The 21650-nt window shown below is 34.6% G+C and overlaps 1 protein-coding gene and 2 long non-coding RNA genes across 4 annotated transcripts in view; all 3 read left to right on the top strand.

Moving 5' to 3' along the window:
• The window catches only part of LOC147831522 (uncharacterized), a 64546-nt gene that overhangs the window by 37513 nt on the left and 5383 nt on the right, over positions 1-21650 (top strand). For both annotated transcript variants that reach the window (XR_015521779.1, XM_087304090.1), the window contains exons 4-5: positions 5763-5801; positions 17101-17145. Coding sequence is in view for 1 of the 2 variants with exons in the window: in XM_087304090.1 (XP_087160216.1) it covers positions 5763-5801; positions 17101-17145 (84 nt within the window). In the remaining variant the exon portion in view is untranslated. The remainder of the gene's footprint in view (positions 1-5762; positions 5802-17100; positions 17146-21650) is intronic.
• Positions 8377-10382, top strand: LOC147838464 (uncharacterized). Its single transcript, XR_015521785.2, has 5 exons — positions 8377-8449; positions 9413-9504; positions 9682-9767; positions 10106-10148; positions 10246-10382. It is a non-coding gene; the product is annotated as an uncharacterized LOC147838464 (long non-coding RNA).
• LOC147838463 (uncharacterized) lies at positions 18663-20194 on the top strand. Its single transcript, XR_015521786.2, has 3 exons — positions 18663-18722; positions 19320-19367; positions 20057-20194. It is a non-coding gene; the product is annotated as an uncharacterized LOC147838463 (long non-coding RNA).

Here is a 21650-nt window from a genome sequence, read left to right as displayed (position 1 = left end):
CAGTCAAACACATACAGTCTTTTCCTTAATACACACGTTCATTAAAAGTCTCTCAGTGCTCCCGATGGGTGATTGTTTACTTCCATTACCCTCGATGGCAGTAACTGCAGGTTTCCGACCCCGTGTGCCAGAAAGCTAATGCTAACATCACACGCTTCCCATTACACACGGTGGCCCTCCACTCATTAAATGAAGTCTAAAGTCTTAAACCAAACAATTAAAAGCAAAGAAACATTGTACTTTTGGCCGACATGAAGCATCACAGTTTGATATTGCGCAGCGTCCATTGACTGTAAATCCTTTGTTTACTTGTGTATAAACATCTATTAATTGTAATTACCCTCAGAAGTTACTAAAATGAGTTACTTTCTTTGCCAACTCAAACAACTAGTTAGAAACAAGGTTGAAAGGGGGAAATCCTCCAAATAGTGCATTAGCAAAAAAACAATCTAGCAAGCTAATTGACTGTTTTTATTATTATTATTGTTCTTTGCATGTTTGTGTTTCTTTATGGGTCAACAGTAATGGTTTTGCTTTGTTTTTTGTTTTTGTTTTTTTGGTGTTCTGTTTTTTGTTTACCATCTTTGATATGATTTGCTTTACTTGTTTGCTTTGTTTTTTTTATTGTTTTGTCTCTCTTTGCTTTGCTTTTTGTTTTTTAATTGTTTTGTTGGTCCTTTTTGGCTTTGTTTTTATTATTTATTTATTTATTTTTACTATTTAGTTTTACTTTGCTTTGAATTTTGTAATTTGCACTTCTCATCTGACCTGAATCATGACAAAACATTATTGAAGTGGCTTCAGTTGACTTTAAATTGGTATAAACATCTATTAAAACATGTAAATACCTTCAGATGGAAATAAAACTAATGATTTTCTTGACAAATAAAAAAAAAAGTGTTTTCCATGTATTTATGGTTGTGAGTTGTATTATGGGACCTTGATCTCTGATCTGTAGACTTTTGATGTTGACAATTTAACTGTACAGTAAACCAGTGACTTTTAAAGACAGTTTAGTTATTTGAAATTATATAATATATAAGAAATAATAAACAACTAGAAATAAATGTGTAAATATAACAGAATATTTACTGGTAGTCTATTACAAGGTTTTGTACTGTAATATACAGCATTAACAGAGAGACAATATATCATATCAAACTATTATCAATATTTTTCAATATTATATAATATATATTATCAATTATTTTGTCAATCATTCTCATCTACTGAATTGGCAGTATTACTGTCTCTCCACTCCACCAATAGCTGGTGCTGCACACTGGGGGTGGTGTGAAGGGTCCATCCTCATGATTGTAAAGCACTTTGGGTGTATGGCCATAAATGAGCTATATAAATTCACATTAGATTAAATTACATAAATAAACGAGGAAAAATACAAATACAACATGAATCACAAAACTGCTAATTTATGGATGTTTTTTTGAAGTCTAGTGATAAAAAAAAAACTTGCAAATAGTATATGCGTAATAACACTGGAAGGAAAGAAAGCACTCTTTTTTTGTGTGTTTTTCTCCGCATTTTTAGACTCCATACGGGTCAACACTCCCAACACGTGATATTTTTATGTTAGCGGCGGAAACTCCTGTGTACTCACCGCTTGGCCACTGTCATTCTCATTTCTTACATCTATCAATTCCTACTTCACTTTATAAATAAGAAATATGTTTTTCTCATCTTTCCATTTCAACTCTTATGTAAGAAATGGAATAACCAGAAATGGAAAGACGGCGAGGCTTAAAAGTCATTTGGAGCCATTTCCCCCACTAAGGGGAAAAATACATCAATAATACAACAAAGCCTTAAAAACCAATGCTACCAATTCCAGCACGGAGGATTCGGATTCTGTAAATGTTGGGACATTTTATATTGATGGGCTGTTAAAAACCAACCCAGCACTTGAGGAGGTTAAAAAAACTGCCTAGGAATAAAACGACACAATGCACTTTGGAGGCCTAAGTTTGCAGATAAAAAAAGTTAAATCTGTGTGGGTTTTATTCAGTAGGGATGTATTGTTAAGAGACAATTCTCATTTTCTTGTTGTCAGCTTCTCTTTCAGTTATTAAAACTGGTCTGCAGAGTGAGTTCAGTATGTGACAGTTATTCATTGTTAGACCTTAAATATGTTTGATAAACTGATTTTGAACTAAATATTATCCTGGTTTATTTGCTTTACTTTATTCCAATTCATTAATTTGTCTATTCATTCATCCATTCTTTGTTAAACCTTAAATATGCTTGATAAACTAATTTAGATTTTTTGACACAAATAAACTAGTTGATTTGCTTTACCTAATGCCCATTCGTTTGTTTGTTTGTTCGTTCGTTCATCCATTCATTCATCCATTCATTCATTCTGTATTTTTTTCATTCATTTATTCCTTGTTCATGCATTCATTTGTTCGTGTGTTCATTCATTCATTCATTCATTTGTTCATTTGTTTATTCATTCATTCCTGCATTTGTTTGTTTGTTCTTTCATTCATTCATTCATTCATTCATTCATTCATTCATTCATTCATTGTTAGACCATAAATATGTTCGGTGAACTAATTTTGAACATAAAATTAACGTAGTTGATTTTGCTTTTGCTAACTCCCATGAATGAATTAATTAAATAATTAATTCATCCATTCATTTGTTATTTTTTTCATGAATTCAGTCGTTTGTTCATTCATTAATTCATTCATTTGTTCGTTCATTCATTCATTCATTAATTCATTTATTCATTCATTCATTCATTGTTAGACCAAAATATGATAAACTAATTTAACTAATAAACAAATTTTAAGCAAAATTAACCTAGTTGGTTTGCTTTTCCTAATTCCCATCCATTCATTCATTCATTCATTCATTCATTCATTCATTCATTCATTCATTCATTTGTTTATTGTTCGTTCATTATTTCATTCTTTCATTCGTTTGTTCGTTTATTCATTCATTCATTCATTCATTGGTTTGTTCGTTCGTTCGTTGGTTCATTTATTCCTTCATTCATTCGTTTGATCATTTGTTCATTCATTCATTCACTTGCATTTTACATTTGATTTTTGTTTTGTTTCTCTCTCATATATTTTTTTGTTTTGTTTTTGCTTTTCTTTTTGTTTTGTTTTCTTTTTGTTTTGAATTTTGTTTTGTTTTTGTCTTTTACTTTTGTTTTTTAGACTTTTTTTTTTTTTGCTAGTTTTCTGTCCTAATTTGTTTTACTTTGCTGTATTTTTTCCCTATTTTTTTTTTTGTTTGTCTTTTGCTTTGTAAGGCTTTTTCCATATATAATTGTTTTGCATATCCCTCTCTTTCGCTTTCTCTCTTGTTTTACTTTGTTTTTCTTGAATAACTAATTAGTTTAGTTTTTTTCTGTCTGGTTTGTTCTGGTTTGTCATTTGTTTTTTGTTTTCTTTTGTTTTGATGCAAAAGGGACATTTATAAACACCATTTAACTGCGCTTATTTGTGCAATGCAGAATACAACTAAATTAATTAAAATGATGCAGCCAGGCCAAAAGGGGAAAACTTGTTCAAGTGCTTGACAACCACTTTCCAGCAACAGGGTTTCTAATCTTTTATTTTACTTAAATAGTTTTTAGTTTTATTTTGGATTTGCTTTGCTTTGCTTTTGTTTTGTTTTTGGTTTTTTTTGTTGTTGTTTTTTTTTTGTTTTTTTTTGTGTGGTTCCTCTCATGTATTCTCTTGCCTTGTTTTGCCTTTTTGATTTATTTATTTCATGTTTGTTTGTTTTTTTTTAATTTTTGCCAGTTTGTTTAACATTTGTTTCCTTTCTTTTAATATTGTTGTTTCTGTTATTTATTTATTTATTTATTTATTTATTTACTTGTGATAAAAATAAATTAACATTAACATTTGTAGAAGTTTGTTGTCTACCTTCTTCACCTCGGGGGGCTTTGGTGTTATCTGGCTCATTGTTTTGATGGTCGTTCAGTTCTTCTATTTATAAGTCTGCAATGTAATTGCGAATTCACTATTGTCCATCTACAACTCTTCTTAAAGATCTCAAAACTTGCTTTCAAGAGTTACACTTAGCTGATGATTGATAGTAAAGCTAGTTTGGCGTGCTGTCCCGGGAGAGAGCCCTGAGCCTATAAGATCCTCGAGCCCTGAGCTCCCTCCCGTTGCAAGGCGAGAGGGGAGTTTGAGCTCAGGTAGATCTCGATGACTCCCCTTCTTGCTTCTTTTAGCTAAGTGTCAGATATGTATACTGAAAGGTGTACTCAGAGGTTGGCTAATGTATTTTGATTAATTATTTAGAGTGCTTGTTTTTGAACTGTGGGAGGAAACCGGAGGACCCGGTAAAAACCCACGCGACCACGGGGAGAACAGCAAACTCCGCACAGAAATGCCATCTGGTTTGGAAAGGAATTAAACCAGGGGCATTCTTGCTGTGAGGCAACAGCGCTAATCGCTGGCCACCGTTACGCCCGTTTGAAAGGAGGGAAAGTAGGGTTGGGTGGGGGGGGTTCTTCGAGACGAAGATATTGAGATGAGAAAAGTCTGGTTATTTATAGTGAGTTAAGGATCGTCTGATAGGATAATCAGTCATTAGCTAAAGTTGGAACAGCTGCGAACAATCATAAGCATGTGATCCTTTCGAAATTTGTTTATGAATAAACTTCACTTAAATTGTGCATTTTTTATTTAATGTTTGACGTAATCATAACTGAAACATAAAGACAGGGCAGGACATATAGTAGCCTGCCTTATTCTTTTAATGAGTTACACCCAAAACACACCCATAACTCGTTAATAGAATAAGGAAAACATTTTTGACCATGTGACAGAACCACAGGGTCTATTCATTAAATTGAAACAATGCATTTGAACACAAACTATAGTGCACCTGTGCTATGAAGGCAAGTACAGAAGTGTTATTAATTATCCTAAAACCACTGATACCATTTGACAGCACCCATTTGTCCAGTACAGGATTCTACATAAACATTTGCATTACAGTACCAATTTAACTGTAGAAGATAGCAGAGTAAACCAAAATGGAAGAACTTGTTTCTTCCTAGTTAAACACTTGTCAACTGCCCCCGTTCCAACCCAAAAGCCTTTATATTCAGAAAACTGCCTGTCGGCCATCCAAAACAAGCACCGCCTCCCGGCTCCATTAATCTGGCAAAATCCATCAGAGAGCGTTCATCAGGACCCAAGTGGGCCGTCTGTCAGCACGCCTGTCTTAAAGAGACAAGCGCTGTTTGAGGCCGACAAACAAAAGACGTTATTTTGACAAATTGCCCACAGATTAGAGACCTCTTTTGAAAGCGGGGGCCCCTGGAGGAGCGCCGGGAGCGAAACTGCTCCAGGTGTTTATTTGTTTGTTTGTTTACTCGGGCTGAATGCGGGGCAGGTTGGAGTGATGGAGCGACTGACGGAGCAAGGGGCCCCGGCTCTACAGGGGACTTGTAAAGATCAACGGGGGCCGTGTTTGTCGCTTTGCATCAATGAGAGGTTTCCAAAACCACTTAAACAAACACTCGGATGAGAAACGTCCAGTTTGTTAAGCCTCTCCTTGTTTTGAGTTAAAGTCTCCATGGATTTGAGGCTGTTTACATACAGTTTGTGTGTGTGTCTTTTTTGTACTTATAGTTTCATATTTAATAGATATTTAAAACTATATATTTATTGATATTTAAATTAGCCAAACAAATGTTTTAATTGCAGTTTCATCTACTTAAAGATCCTCTTATTTTGTCTATTAACAATCTCTTTTCTGTTTTTCAGCCGGTGAGATCACAAACGCCACCAAAGTAGACACAGTTGGTAAGAACTTGCTTTTAACAGTTTATTCAGTTCACATAACCTCTCCCCACCAGAACGCCGTTGAGTTTTCAGTAATTCGGCAGAACCGTAAACAGCAAAGCAACAGGAGCAGTGAACAGGTCTATAATGCTAAAACAGAAAAAGAGAGATCCAGCGTCCGGCAGATGGATGTGTGTAAATGAGGCAGTGACTGATGAGATGTGGAGCTGCTGACGAGAGGTTTAATGAGGCCTGCAATTGAGGTGGAGGGAAATACAGAAACACAGAGAAGGGAGACGAAGGAGAGACAGATAAACCGAGGCTTCACCAGTGCATTTTCAGTTCAAAACACGCAACTTTAGCTACGGTTATGCTGTGAATACACCACAGACACTGTTTGGGTTTGAAAACTCCTGTTTATTTACAATATTCAGAAAGCTATCAAAACTTTTTTGATCATCTACATTAAAAATGCTTTAGTTTATAGTAAATGCGACAGCATTTCTGAACCATATTGTAACCATTGAAGTGACACTGACAACAGAGGTGCGGATCCACATGCAGGATTAACACGGTCAACACGTATGCAAACAGATGTATAAAGAAAATCCAGAATCGTGGTTGGAATAACAGGCCAGAGGTCGGAAGGCAGGTGGCAGACAGGGACAAAAAGACAAACTAGGCTAGGGTCAAAACACAGGAAAACAAGAAAGGAACTGGAACTGGCAACTGGAATGAGTGTATGTGCTGCTTAAATAGTGTGTGTAATCAGTCAAAAGGAACTGACACATAGGAGATTGATTGACAATGGTCTACAGCCAATCAGGACTCAGGACACAATGCGCATGTCAAATTGCACAAAAAAATCTACGAAACCGCAAGACGTGAAAGGTGAACCGCGTTATAGCGAGGAGGTAGCACTGTATATTATAGTATTCACAACTCTTTTTGTTGTATTACACAGCAAAATATGGGGACCCAAAACAACTCTAAGGTAGTTAGATCAGAGTTACACTTTCAAAAGTGTTAGCACATTGACACCGACATTAGGGTTAATTTTAACTCTGGGCAGAGTTTAAAAAATGTAACAATATTTAACACCGCCCAGTGTAAAATACATTTTATGTTGGTGTTCAGTGTAATTTTTTTTCTATTTATTTATTTATTTTTTGGTAATTAGTGACACCTAATTAGTAACTCTTTGTTAAATTAATTAGTTATCTGATAAATTGTTATAAATACTGCAGTATACTTTAGTTTTTACTACAGTAATCCGTGGTGTAGTATAATATACCCTGTGATTGTTTAAAACAGCAGTACTTAGTAATTTGTTTATATTACTATAGTTGTTGTACTACCATAGTAACTGTAGAATTACCACAACAGAATAATTCAAGTATTTTACTATAACCTAGTCACACTATAGTATTTATACTAAATTACCCTTGTATTTGTCATGTGGGTTGGGTTTTAGAGTAACTAACAAATTAAATCTGCTTCCTATCCATTTTAGTTAGTTTTTTTTTTTTTTTTAGAATAAAAAAAATTTAAATACATCATTTTAAAGCTAGTTTTTAGCTTATAATGTGCTTTTGGTTGTGCGTGTAGATGGAACAAGCTATTCTGAAACATAGTGGAAATATTAGTATGAGCGAAGACGTCAAATTTAAACATGAAAATGCATTAGTGTAAATGCCTGATAGAAAGAGCAGTAGAAGGAGGGCAAGAGGAAGGAATCTGGAAAGTGTCTCACAATTGGATTTGTGCTCTTTATTCATTGAATTAATCAGCTTTCTAATTCAGACGCACTCACATGGCTCTGATCCAAACGCAGTGCTCATGCTTGCCCTCTGAAACTCTTTTGTAGAAATAAAGCTGGTTTTCAATGAGAGCTGGCGATTTGATGTGTGAGGGTTTGCTGTGTGTTGTGACTCTGCAACTTTTAAAATGTTAAGCAGTTAAATGGTGAATGCAAATAAACAGAAGTTAGGGATAAACTTAAATAAAAATGGTACACAGCAAATTCATCAGAGTTAAATTCTCGGTGTTGAAGCATTTCAGAGTAAAGTGTTGACGTTAAAGAGTTAGATTTTGATAAATGAATATAATTAAAGTTAGAATTGATTTTATTCAATGCGAAATCAAGGAGTTATCTTTTCAACACTTGGTGGTGTTATTTCCAACATCCGGGAATTCATGCAGCCCCAGTCACTGAAGAATTTTCCAGACGCCATTTGGTGAGTCAAACTACCTAAATGTTGGTATTTTGCTGACTTTCTTTAAGGAAATACAGTTGTAAACATATTGTTAAGTTAATAACTTTAGAATGGAGTGACAATTTTAAACTTCTGCGGTTCATTCATGGTCGTTTGTGTATCTAGCTTAACTGCATTACTATTGACTTCTTTTCAAGAATGTTTTTATATATGCTCACGCATACATAGTGCATAAAAACATCTAATGTACATGTTCAACACATTTCTGTCACGCTTAATGCCATTTTGTGCGTTGTTACCCATCTGTAAAATAAAATCGACACTTCTCCTTTAATTCGAAGCAAACTAGCGAGGGATCCCCGGAGCCGCCTAACGTTAGCCTACTCTGCCCGGATGCTAACGGCAACACAGGACGGTTTCCATGAGCTCTGGAGAGTTTCTAAAACATATCTGGTGAGTAAATGAACATGCTTACTTGTAAAAGGCTTCCTGACTAAAACATATGATTGTTTGTTATTCGTGTATGTTAATTTGGTTGTTTTAAACACCGCGGCCCTTTTAAACTGGTTCATTCGTGGCCGTCCATATACTGTTAGTCCATAGACTCGCGTGATAACGTACGCTTGAATTATATTAAGCGTTGACAACCATTAAAGTCGAATTGTTAACATTAATGTCTTTAAATGATCGCGTTTGCACTTTCTCAGACATTTAACGTTACAGAAGTCTCCCGGAAGTTGCGGGACTAACGTTAACGTTATCCCGCAAATGCACAGAGACTCCCAGATGCCCAAGTAGATGCCCGCAAATGAATGATAATCTCCTGGAAATCGCGCGTCTCCCGCCTGGTCATTAAACACTTTGCACACCCCTCTCCACCGCATCCCTCCCAGCTCTTCAGGTACGTCGCGCGCAAGTCACCCCCACCGCTCTTTAGGTACGTCGCGCGCAACTCATCCCATTGCTCTTCAGGTACTTATCTCTCCCGCTACCTCCCGCAAATCAACTCTGTATCCCCCGAAAATGACTTTTCCCAACTCGGGATGTCTGACGTAAGTAAGTTAGGCTATTTCTGTAGTCAGGAACATCTTAGTCAAGCTTTTTCTCCCGCATGATATTGTGCTTAAAACTATAGGCTAAACTTAGCATGTACACAACATTTCCTTTTTATTAAAGACAATTTAGTGCGTTGTAAACAGCCACCTGTCTGTAAAATTAATCAACTGATTCATATTTGAGCAGCCTAATGATGATACAGGTTTGATTTTGTAGATTTATTATCAATAATCAACATCTGAATCAAAAGATATCTGAAAAAGTCTGAGGCATACTTTGTGATGTTCATCTCTCTTTTTTTTTATCTAAAGGCTATGCAAATGTGTTAGATACTAATGTGTTGTTGTTGTTTTTTAACAGCCACAGTTCTCTATACAATAACACCAACCCTGTGACGGTGGCTGATTAGAGACGGATGGTGTATTTTTATTTTTGTGGTGATAATAATGAAGGTATGTTTGATAAAGTTCTGTATTTATTTTCACAATAAGCTGAGAGGGTATTAGAGCATTAGAGAATAACAAATGGCATGAAGGTGATAAGTTTTGTATTGTGGGTGAACTGTTACTTAAATAATGTTTTGCTCTTTGCTTTGCACTTTTCCTCTTCTGCTTATCCTAATATTTTAGATTATATTTGGACCTGAAACATCTGCTAGACTCCAGGAAAGGTGGCGTCAATACTGGACATGAAAGGGCCCAACAAGTTGAATCTGGTAAAGAAACACACACACACACACACACACACACACACACACACACACACACACACACACACACACACACGCACGCACACGCTTACAGAAAACTGTAAATTTATGAATATTTTTTACACTGTGGCCAATATTTTGGGGAAGTCAGCATCACTAAATGATATAAAAGATTTTAAGCTCCTCTAAATTTTGCTCCAAGTGTTGTGTTAAATTCAGGATTCTGGACAGACAGCTGCCTGTTTTTCCAGTTCTAGTCATAGTGGTTAACCTAATTGTTTTTGGAGATCCAACAGTGATGTATGTGTTTTTTCTACTTTTCCATATCCTGTCACCTCAAACAGCTGGGAGAGTCAAGTTGTGGATCATCATGAAGATTTTCAAAAGGTGAGTTTAGATTTCTTAAATGTTTTATTTACTTTAAATGTTCTTTTAAATATATCATAGAATTTGATTGCAATTTGTTTTCAAACATTTTTCTTAGTCATGCTGGAGTCTTGAAGAGTTCTTAGATGAGCATCACCCTATATCCGTGCATCAGGAACCACCAGACGAGCGATCAGCAGCTACTACATCGTCATGGATAAAAAGGTCATCCTGTGGCTGGGAAGCACTTCATTCACAGGACATGCTTGATGAGATTTCCTAGCTCCAGTTTGTTTTCACACAAGTTTACAGCATTTATACCTTCATTTAAACTGCTGTGTTTGATATGGAGGACCAAGGAAACACCAGAAGTGAAAGATTTGCACGCCAAGTTGTTTAAAATGTGATTTCATAAGAAAACTATGCGTTCAGAAGAAAACTATTGAGTGACGATATACTGAACTTTCAAATTGCTCTAATGAAACATCAAGTTTGGACCAAAGGACTGAAACAGCCTTTTTGAGCACTGGTCATACATATGTTGTTGATACTGTCTGTACTAATAAAACATTTAAAGCATATTTGACATTGTTGCATTTTAAAAACTGAATGAATTGTTGAAGTAGTGAATGTTTTCAAATAAAATGTTTTTCTTTTGTAATTTACAGTCTATTTGACCTTTTTACCATATTTACACTCAAGAGAGTTGAATAAAATAATATATTACACCAGGCGGTGTTAAATATAGTTACATTTTTTAACTCTGCCCAGAGTTAAAATTAACCCTTACTTCGGTGTCAATGTGCCAACCCTTTTGAAAGTGTTGATTTAACTCTGTTTTGAGTGGACCCCATGAGACACTTTCAAAGTGTTGAAATTAACACCCATAGAGTTGTTTTGAGACCCCATATTTTGCTGTGTAGATTTGAACATGAATTAAAATATAACACATTACATTTAACTAAAGTAAAGATATGGGAACCATTTTTTATGTTATTTATGTTAACCTGTTTTTATTTTAGATGTGTGGGAAATATTGTAAATACTAAATAAGGACATTAAGGAGTCTAATGCCAGTTTACATGTAAAAACCTTTTGATCTCTGATTTTGCTTTATTTTTGATTTCTTTAAATGATGCCTTCATATGCCTTCAAAAACTTGAAATTGGGGGCTCGTCCGGGATGATTATTTTTTTATTATCAGTATTTTTTGTTAGTTTTTTGTATGTAAGATTGTAAATATTTGGAGATTTGTGAAATCCTAAATTCCTTTGAAAGTATTTCCCAAGTGATGTTTAGCATAAACAAGATTTTTTTTTCAACACATTTTTAAACATTAATGTTTTAACGACTCATTTCTAATAACTGATTTATTTTGTCATTGGCATGATGACAGTACATAATATTTTACTTTTTGTTTTTTTTTCAAGATACTGGTATTCAGTTTAAAGTTCATGTTAAAGGCTTAACCTTGGTAATTAGGTTAAAGGGACTATTTAATTTAGTTCATTGGACAACTTTGGCTTGTTCTAGACCAGGGGTGCTCAACCCTGCTCCTGGAGATCGACCTTCCTAAAGAGTTCAGCTCTGACCCTGATCAAACACACCTGAATCAATTAATCAGGACCTGAACAGCATTTGATAATTATAGGCAGGTGTGTTTAATATGGGTTGCAACTGAAATCTGCAGGAAGGTCGATCTCTAGGAACAGGGTTGGTCACTCCTGTTCTGGACAATAAAAAAAAATAAAACATTTATTAAAGAGGCTAACAGTATTGACCTAATTTTTGTTAATTCCAAAAAATGCTTTTATTCCAGTCAACCTGTGGGATGTAATTTATGACAATAAATAACACTTTCACAGGAGGCCTTATAATTTTGCCTTCAACTGTTTCATGCACCCCCCCCCCCTCCCCCCAAAAAAAATGGTTTCATCAGGTTTTAGTGTTTAGTTTAGATTTTTTTTCTTGTTTTTTTTATTTTAGTTTGTCATGTTATTATATGTTCTGTTTATCTAGTTATTTATTTAGTTTACTTTTGTTAAGGTTAGCTTATTTTATTGGAAAACCATGTTCATAATGACATACTGTACAAAAACTTTTTTTTTTTTTTTTTTTTTTTTAGAAATCTTTGTCAAAAATGGTCTGCCATTTAATTTACTTGTGTTACACTGCAGGGAACTCTAAATTGGGGGCTCCTCCGGGATTGTTTTTTTTTTTTATTATGAGGTTTTTTTTTTTTTTTTGGTTTTTTAGTTTGTTTGTAAAATTGTAAATATTTGGAAATTAGGGAAATTCTTCTCTGTAACTTTGAATATACAGTTGAAGGCAACATTATTTCCCCTCCTGTGGAATTTTTGTTTTGAAAATATATCCCAAGTGATGTTTAGTGTATAGAAAAGTTTTTACAACACATTTTAAACAAAAGTCTTAAAAACGAATCTATAAAAACTTCTTTTATCTTTGCCATGATGACAGCACATATTATTTTGCTAGTTATTTTGCAAGATACTAGTATTCAGTTTATAGTGTAATTTAAAGGCTTAACTACGTTAATTAGGTTGACTAAGTTTGTTGAGTTAGGCAAGTCAATAGACAACTTTTTATTAAAAAAATATTTTATTCCCGTAAAACTGAAATAAATTGTCCAGTATTTCAGTTCCACTGTTAAAATTTATATGGTAATTTTTTTTTTAAAAAGAATAACAATTTTACAGGAGGTATTATAATTGTTCCATGCTCCAAAAAATGCAAAAAACTCAATCTGAAACTTTGCAAGTTGTTTAGAAAACCATGTCAAAAATGTTCTGTCATTTAACTGACTTGTTACACAGCGCATAGCTTGAAATTGGGGGCTCGTCCGGGGTTGTTGTTTGTTTGTTTTTTTATTTGTTTTTTTTATTATGAGTATTTTATTGTTTGTTTGTTTGTATACAAGATTGTAAATATTTGAAAATTATGAATAGCTTAATATTCAGCTGAAGGCAAAATTATTTCCCCTCCTGGGAAATTTTTATTGTTTTGAAAATATTTCCCAAGTGATATTTATTATAGAAAAAAGTTTTCACAACACATTTCTAAACATAAAAATTTTATAAACTAATTTCTAATACCTGATTATTATTCTCTTTGCCATGATGACAGCACATACTAATTTACTAGTTATTTTGCAAGATACTGGTGTTCAGTTTAAAGTGCAATTTAAAGGCTTAACTTTGTTAATTAAGTTAGGCAGGTGTGTTTAGTTTAGTTAACTTTTTATTTAAAAATAATTTTATTCAACCTAAAAGAAATGATCCAGTATTTCAGTTCCACTGTTAAAAATAATATGGGAAATATTTGAAAAAGAATAACAATTTCACAGGAGGGCTTATAATTTTGCCTTCAACTGTATCATGCCCCCCAAAAAATGCATAAACTCAGTCTAAAACTAAATTTGCAAATCATTAGGGAACTTGGTAAAATAATACAGTTAAAACATAATGTATGCCTCTGGGCCTCTGCAATTAATTACAACATTATTTCAGATCAGGGACATGGTTACATGTTCAGTCTATCTTATATAGAAATGTATTTGCTTTAAATGAACATTAATTTGGCAGCTGCCTACCCTTTGCGTCAGCCTCGTCTCTGATGTGTAGAAATGCAGCCTACATGATTTCACCAGGTTTTGGCCCGGAGTCTCTGCTTTTCTCTGTCTTTTTCTCTTTCCCCTTCAGCATAAGGTGCTTCATTATCATGATGTCCTCTTCTATCCGCCTCCTTCTCTCTCTTATTGACGCTTGTTGTTTAATGGCTCTGAGTGGGCAGTGCGTTTTAAGCTCTGATTAATGGAGCAGTAATGATAGGCTAACACCTAGATGTAGCAGGTAATTAAGCATTAATGAGCTGTGGAAAGGCGCACAAACATGCAGAGGCTCGATCGTGCAAAATTACACATTCCTGCCAAGGGCTTTAATTGCTCCAAAGTTGCTCCTTCATTGCTCAGGAGGTCTAATTGAGATTTCACTGATGTTTCTTTTTGCATTGGTTTGGAGAGAAAAACGAGACCATCGTTGATGGAGTTGAAAGGTACATTTAAATTAATGAAATTTAAGTTTATTTCTATTTGTCGGTAGTGTAGCAGTGCATAAATAATCACAAATTTGTTTAGTTTAGATTTTTTTATCTTGTTGTTGTTTTATTTTAGCTTATGTTATGTTATTATATGTTATGTTTACCTAAATATTTCACACCTAGATGTTTGTTTCGGAACCTGGTGCATTTGTCCCGTTAGCTTGGTTTGTTTGGTACATGTGAACACTGCAGTCGCGCTCTGATCCATACCAAAACACTCAGTCCAAGATCGCCTGAATAAAGTGGTCTCGGCTCGATTGAACGGATTGGAACGGATCGATTTTAGTGAGTAAGAACAAACAAACCAGATTATATCTCAACGTATTATGGATATGTAATATCTACATATACGGCTATATGAAGCGGAATTATAAGTAGGGTGGGATGTCATTCCTACCGCTAAATGTGGATTTCATGTTGATTATGAAAGTGAAAGCATGCTGACATATTAAGGAGAGCTCTTTATCTGTTGAGAAAATTTACTGAAATGACCACCTGCTATTTTGTCCATATTTTAATTGTATAATTTTTTTTATTAGGCCTATTGTCTGTTCATTTCTGCACTGACACCTCGAAAGAGAGATTGATCTGCTTCATGATCAGAATGCAGTCTCGGTTCATCTGTTACTTCTCTCTATAATGTAAAGGTGCCACACACCGGATGCGCCGCTCACACATGACAGTTGAAAGTATCGCACACCAGACGCGCACATTCGCACTCTTTTTAAAATGAAACTATTCAGATGGCGCTCTGGCAGAAATATGAACAGTGTCCTGAGTCGTGGCTGGGCGCCGTGGATAGCCGCCGGTGTGTAACCTGATAGAAATGCAAGAGTGTATGGGTGTTTCCCAGTGATGGGTTGCAGCTGGAAGTGCATCCGATGCCTAAAATATATGCTGGATAAGATAGGCAGTATATTGTGATGACCCCAGATTAATAAAGGGACTTAGCCGAAATGAATGAATGTTCACTCTTAAACAAACAAACAATCAAAAACCAATTAGTAAAATGAGCGCCAGCTTTGACATTTTGATGTTAAACATCTGTGTTCTAGTGACCCCGACGTGCCACATTTGAATGAGATTAAGGAAACAATCAAAACAAATAAAAACTGAAATTTCCTCTTCCTACGGCCCATTTAGTGATGTGCGATACCACTGGTTTCCTATTCGATCCGATAGTATTTGTGATTCCAATCAGATACCGTTACTGCCCAAAAATGACTGTTTGGGAAAATAAAGTAACAAGTATAGTGTACTTAAAAGTGTCACTTCATAAAGAATATGAGACATATAACAGGTTATTCTTGTTTATTGTTCATTGATTAAGAATTATTATACAAAAAAGAGCCAACTTACATATTTATTTACAGCAGTGGTTCTCAAACTGTGATACGTGTACCACTAGTGGTACGCAGGCTTCCTTCTAGTGGTACGCGGAGGAATGAAATATGTCATGTTCATGCTACACACATTTAAAAATTTCTCAAAAATTATGCATATAATATGCCATTTATAAATATAGCCTATATTTCTGAGGTAATCTGCCACGTTGTTTTAACTGTGCAGAGTTGTAGCTGCTTTACTGGGCCTACTACGCTACTGTATTTCAATACTGCTCATTTTTGGTGGTACTTGGAGAGACAATTTTTTTTCTGAGGTGGTACTTGATGAAAAAAGTTTGAGAACCACTGATTTACAGCATCTGAGCATTTATATGTTAAAACGCCTGCCTGAACATCTTAAAAAAACATTCACACTTCTACGTTTGGTGACATGTTAATCCGGTTCCCACAAAAAATGTTTTGCATCTTTTTCCCTTTTTTTATTATTATTACAAAAAAACCAAAGACCCCAAAATACAGCCACAGCGCCACATTTTCTCCCTCTATACCTGGATAGTGCCTGCCAGCTGCACCTAGGACTCTGAAGGCGATGTCTGTCTCACCCTAGCAGCACTTCTGCCTCTTCTTTCCTCCTCTTTTCACCGCCTAGTCATGATTTTGTCATATTCTGTCTTGTGATTTTGTTTTATAGGTTTGTGGTATTACCACAGCACCTTACTGTTTTGTTACACATGTCACAAACTGTTTAGGAGTTTATGAAAGTGAAGTATGCACAGTGGCATTGCTCGCTGTAGAAGTTGGGGATTTCTCAACTTTTCAAGCGCCAATGAAATCATTAGCCAATCAGATTGCTTTATGCAAATACCCCAGCTCAGAGAATAGCCGATTGTGGACAAATTAAATTGGCTGGCGCTGCTATGACATCAGACACGCCCTCAGTCAAGCATTGACGCTGTAGCCCGTGTGAATCGAGATTTGGTGCTATTTTAATGCTTCGGATCATTGAAGAAAATTGTGTGCAAATATAGAATAAACATTCTTTAACATCTCCAAACCCCATAATAAAATGATTTTAAAGTATACATAGAAGTATTTTTTTTTTCAAATGGCATGATAGTTAGTAAATCCAGATTTTTATTTATTTATTAATTATTTTTTATTAATTATTTTTTATTATTATTTTTAACTATCCCTATAGGCAGCACCCATTTGGTCTTTTTCTGTCCTATCTTAAGACCTGCAATATAAAAATCTGGCCTCCTATAGAGTGGAGAGCAGATGTTTGCACTCAGAGTTAGAAAGACGTCTTCATCGCCCAAATTATCCTCTTCATGCTGCTTCCTTTCCAAGATGTGTGCTGCTTTCATTAAAAATACAACACTAGGATCGTTTTCAAGAGCAGCATGTGAGACTTTTGCAAAAAGCTAGAAGTTCCTGGTGGAGGAGAAAAAAAACATTGAAGGAATTTAATGCAAAAAAAATGAATGTTTCTGTCTTGGATTTTGTTTCAGGTTTCAGTTCCATTGCTGACGAATCAGTGTACGGCATTCTGTTGGGTAAGAATGCAGTCACCTTAAAAAGATTCATCTATTTAACCCTTAAGCCATAAAATTCAAATAAAGGCATCATTCACACACACAAAAAAAGTAAATATTTGTTGTTAATTCACAAACCATCATGCCGTCCAAGATCTAAATGTTTTTTTTTTTTTTCTGTGGTCCTTGGTGATTCATAAAATGAAAGTCAATGGTTTACCAAAACACTGTAACAAACAAAACATACATGAAACACAAATTCAATACCGGTGAAGTAAATTGATTGGAAAAACTTCAGAATCACTCAAAACAAAATAGTTCAATGTATTGTCACACTGTAAAAAAAATAATAATAATAAAAATATATACATATATATATATATATATATATATATATATATATATATATATATATATATATATATATATATATATATATAGTTGCGTTAACTTAAAATTTCAAAGCAACTGGCTTCAAAGTAATTTTGAGTTTATTAATCTTCAGTGGTTGGAGTTGTGCCAAATAGTTTTTTTTTTTTTTAAGTTGTTTGAAAAAACTGGTTTAAGTCAAGTATACTCTAAGGAATAACTTGGCCCAACTTCAACCACAGAAGCTTAATAAACTCAAGATTTCTTTGCAGCCGGTTGCTTTAAAATTTTAAGATATCTCAACTTTTTATTCCTTACAGTGGTGAATACTCAAGTGAAAAAATCAAAATTCAAAGTGTCTCACCAGAATTTTTTACTTTCATTGAACAAACAGTTCCAAACATGTTTTAAAATCAACTCTGAGTTCAAAAATATGTCTACCTAACTTAAAATTTTAAACTGAGTTAACAATTTGTAAGTTAATTTTTTACAGTGCAGTATTATTATTATTATTATTATTATTATTATTATTAATAATAATAATATTATCATTATTTTTATTATTATTATTACTATTGGCTTTTTTCTTCTTTTTCTTCTGGAGAAACCATGGTTTTAGCAAATACATCTTTAAATTCTTCTTTCCCTGAAGGTTAGTTAGTTTTAAACCTAGGAGATCTATCTCTTTAATGCTGAATCATTCATTAAATTACCTTTTTTTAATATCAACTATGGTGGTTCATTCTGCTGTGGTGACACCTGATAAAGAAGGGAATAAGTCAAAAGTGAGTGAGTGAGTGAGCGAGCAAGCGAGTGAGTAACCCTCCACCTTTCAACACTGTAAAAAGTGCTACACTCACAAAGTTGGTTCTATCTACTTTAAATAATTGCAATCTAGTTAATTTTATTTGTTTTATGCCAAAAAAATAAAATTTGCTTCCTCTTTACTTAAAATATATCAGTTTTTATATAACTGTATATTTTGAATAAAACTAATGCAATTTATTTGAGTAGATTTTTTTACGTGGTTATTGTGTAGAATAAATGTTATAAAAGTGAGTTGACACAGACAATTTATTAGAGCAGCTGTCGATGTGGGCAGGTGTTCATAAAACGTGATTTTAATAGTTTGGCGTGACTCCTTTTTCATTGCCCGGGATTTAGCAGGCAGACGCAGCTTCTGCAATGGTCGACATTAACTGCTCCCAGCAGCGGATCTGATTAACACGGTAAGTTGCAAATGTAGCCGAATGATAATTGTAAAGTCATGCAAAACTGCTGTCTTCGCTAGGCAGGTGAGGTTTTAGCTTTGTAAATTGTACTGTAGCCTTAGGTATGTTAACAGTTAGACTGCTCTCACATGGAAAGCTAAGTTGGCTAACGCTAACCAACGCTAGTTTATGCTAACGATTAAAAGTGATATTATTGAGAAAAATAGTGAAAGTAGTTTTAAAACAAATAGTAGGTATAACTAACGTTACAGAACCGATTAACAAGGTCACTGGTGGGCGGTCGGGCTGTGGGGGTTCAGTTTGTTAGCGCTAACTTAGCTAAAGTTAGCTCACCTAAGTTATAGCAGCACATTAAGGATGGATATTAAATGCAGAAACATATGCAACAGTTAAGTAGTTTGTGTTAAACGTAAGAGAAAGTACAACTTAAAGTTTGTGTTTTAGAGATTTATTCCATAAGTTTTTTTTTAATGCTGCATAGTGAATAAATTACAGATTTACAATTTATTTTAACTTAAATTACATTTACTGATGTTTACAGAACCATTTAAACTGTATGCACCTCATTCTAAAATGCATGTTCTTGGTCTTTAGATACCAAAGTGATTTTGTTACCTGTGGATCTTCAAACTTCACATCCAGGTAAGAAAAACATTAGATACAATTACAGCTATAATTATTTGCAGGTAAGTAAAACATTGGTAAAATTGCAAACAATAGTGGGCTCCATAGAATTAACCTACATTTGATATCTGAAGATTTTTTTTTATGTGTGCAACAGTAAAAACAGTAAAAAAAAAAAAAAATATCCTAATGCAGTTTCTTATTATCTGTCAGTCTTTCAATAAAGCTAACTGATAACACTAAATCACTGAACTGTCATTTGCCAGTCACATTAAATTTATAGAAAAAGTCAATTAAATGTAGCTTTAGCAAAAAATTAATGTAAACCTTAATGTAATTTGTAAAATGGCAATGTATTTATTTATTTATTTAATATAATTTGTATTATGACGTGCAAAGTTTGGTGCAAAATGAAGATGACGATTAAATTATAGAATTTGTATTCTATAATTTTCATATAGCCATTTTCAAACAGTTTTAATATCTAAATTGCATGCACATTCTTATGCTTTATAAGTTGCCAAACTTACTAAAGGTAACTTACTAAGGTAATTTTTAACTGATAAACTAAGGTGTTTCATCCATGCATCATTCTCACTGCACTTTTGTAACTTCACTTGTAGTTATTTCCTATTCAGTATTTAGCTATTTAATGTTGTTTGGTATCAACCACCTGAACTCCTGTTTCTTTTTGTCTCTACCAATAGAGTTGTGAGGAATCAGAGGTGCATGCAGCTGCCCACAAGAAAAATTTGCCATCAGCCCAACACATTTTGGATTATCATAGGACTGTCAGAGGTTTGCCAAACCTGTCAAATGCATGATGGCTCCTGTTTGGACTTACCGATGTCCTCGACTTCAAGTATCCATCAAAACTGTATACATTTGAGATATATCAGAGACTCTTTGTGGGGCTAGACATTATGCATCCTAAATCTTCATCAAAATATGCAAATCTCCTCACTGAGTTGCCTTAGATGATTTCTCAATAGGATCTGGTATTATTAATGTTTTTATTTATGTATTGTGTACGTGTAGCCACATTAATGGCCTATTTTGTAGTCACTATTAAAAGGAACATTGATTGATATTGAATACATGTTATGGTCTTTAATCCATCTTCCCATTCTTATTTAATTGTTATTGACAGGAAAGTCTGTTTATCTGTTTTTCCTAGTGTATATTGTGCTTACAATATCGAAACGAAGATTTATTTTCTAAGGTTACAGCCAGAAGTTAATTGAATTAATTTTAAATCAAATATGCATGGTTAATTTTATTTAGATAATTAAGTTCATAATACTTAATTAAAATAAGTACAGTCAACATATAGCAATGTATAAGTAAGTTAAGTTTAACAAAAAAAGTAAGTTTATCTGATTTGAGTAATTTTAGAAATATTAGTTGGCTCAACTTAATTTTATTGCATTTGTTTTAAGCAATGTTTTAGTGTTTAAAATACTTAAAAAAGGCTGGAAGTTGAATCAACCTAAAACGTCCGATGCAACCACTTGCCTCACTTTTTATAAGTTAGATCTAGGTAACATTTTTTACAGTGAATATACAATCCATTTCCCTGAATACATCATCTACAACTGCAGCAGGCTGCACATAGAAGTCAGGCGATGCACAAATTAGTATTTTTTGTCATTGTTATAAACTTTTACAATAAACAAGCACGTTTTAATACATCCAACCCAAGCTCATTCTGAAAACGTAGTCCCGAGGACGTTTCTGGAGACAGCGGATTACGTCCCGGGGGGTACGTACGGCCGCGTTTATTTTTTTCAAGTGAACGCTGCGGGGCGGTGTGACGCTGTTCCCTTTCGTGCTTGCCTTACCTCCTTGTGGAGGGCTTCTCCGCTGCAACCCGTTTGTACACTCAGCTCAGCGTGTACGTCGGCAGGCTCGAGATGCAGAGAGGGGTCGACCACGGCAACCGGTTTCGAGTCCGGGGAAGAGCAGGTCCAGCAATCAGGTAAGACAAAAACAGAATCCCAAAAATTAAGTGAACGAGTTTCGTGACAGGGTGAGAATGCGGTGAAATCCGAAAACACGGTGGAATAAAAAAAAATCAGGGCTTTTATTTTTTTGGACGGATTTTGTAAACTGTTGCTCGGGTTTTGGAAAGCGAGCGGGCAGGCGGGTCGATCAGTAAAATTGGTTGGGTTCAGGGAAGGAGGAGGGCGAGTCGGCCGATTGGCCGGTCGCACAGTCAATCATCCGGTCAGTGGCCTCCGGCGGGTTCTAGCGAGAACAGAGCGGGCGCGAACCGCACTTGCGAGAGGCGTCTGAGGTGCG

The sequence above is a fragment of the Danio rerio genome, chromosome 22 (assembly GCF_052040795.2).
Source record: "Danio rerio strain M-AB ecotype USA chromosome 22, GRCz13ab, whole genome shotgun sequence".
Taxonomy (NCBI): Eukaryota; Metazoa; Chordata; class Actinopteri; order Cypriniformes; family Danionidae; genus Danio; species Danio rerio.
Note: the sequence above shows the minus strand (reverse complement) of the source record. Positions and strands in the feature narration are given on the sequence as shown.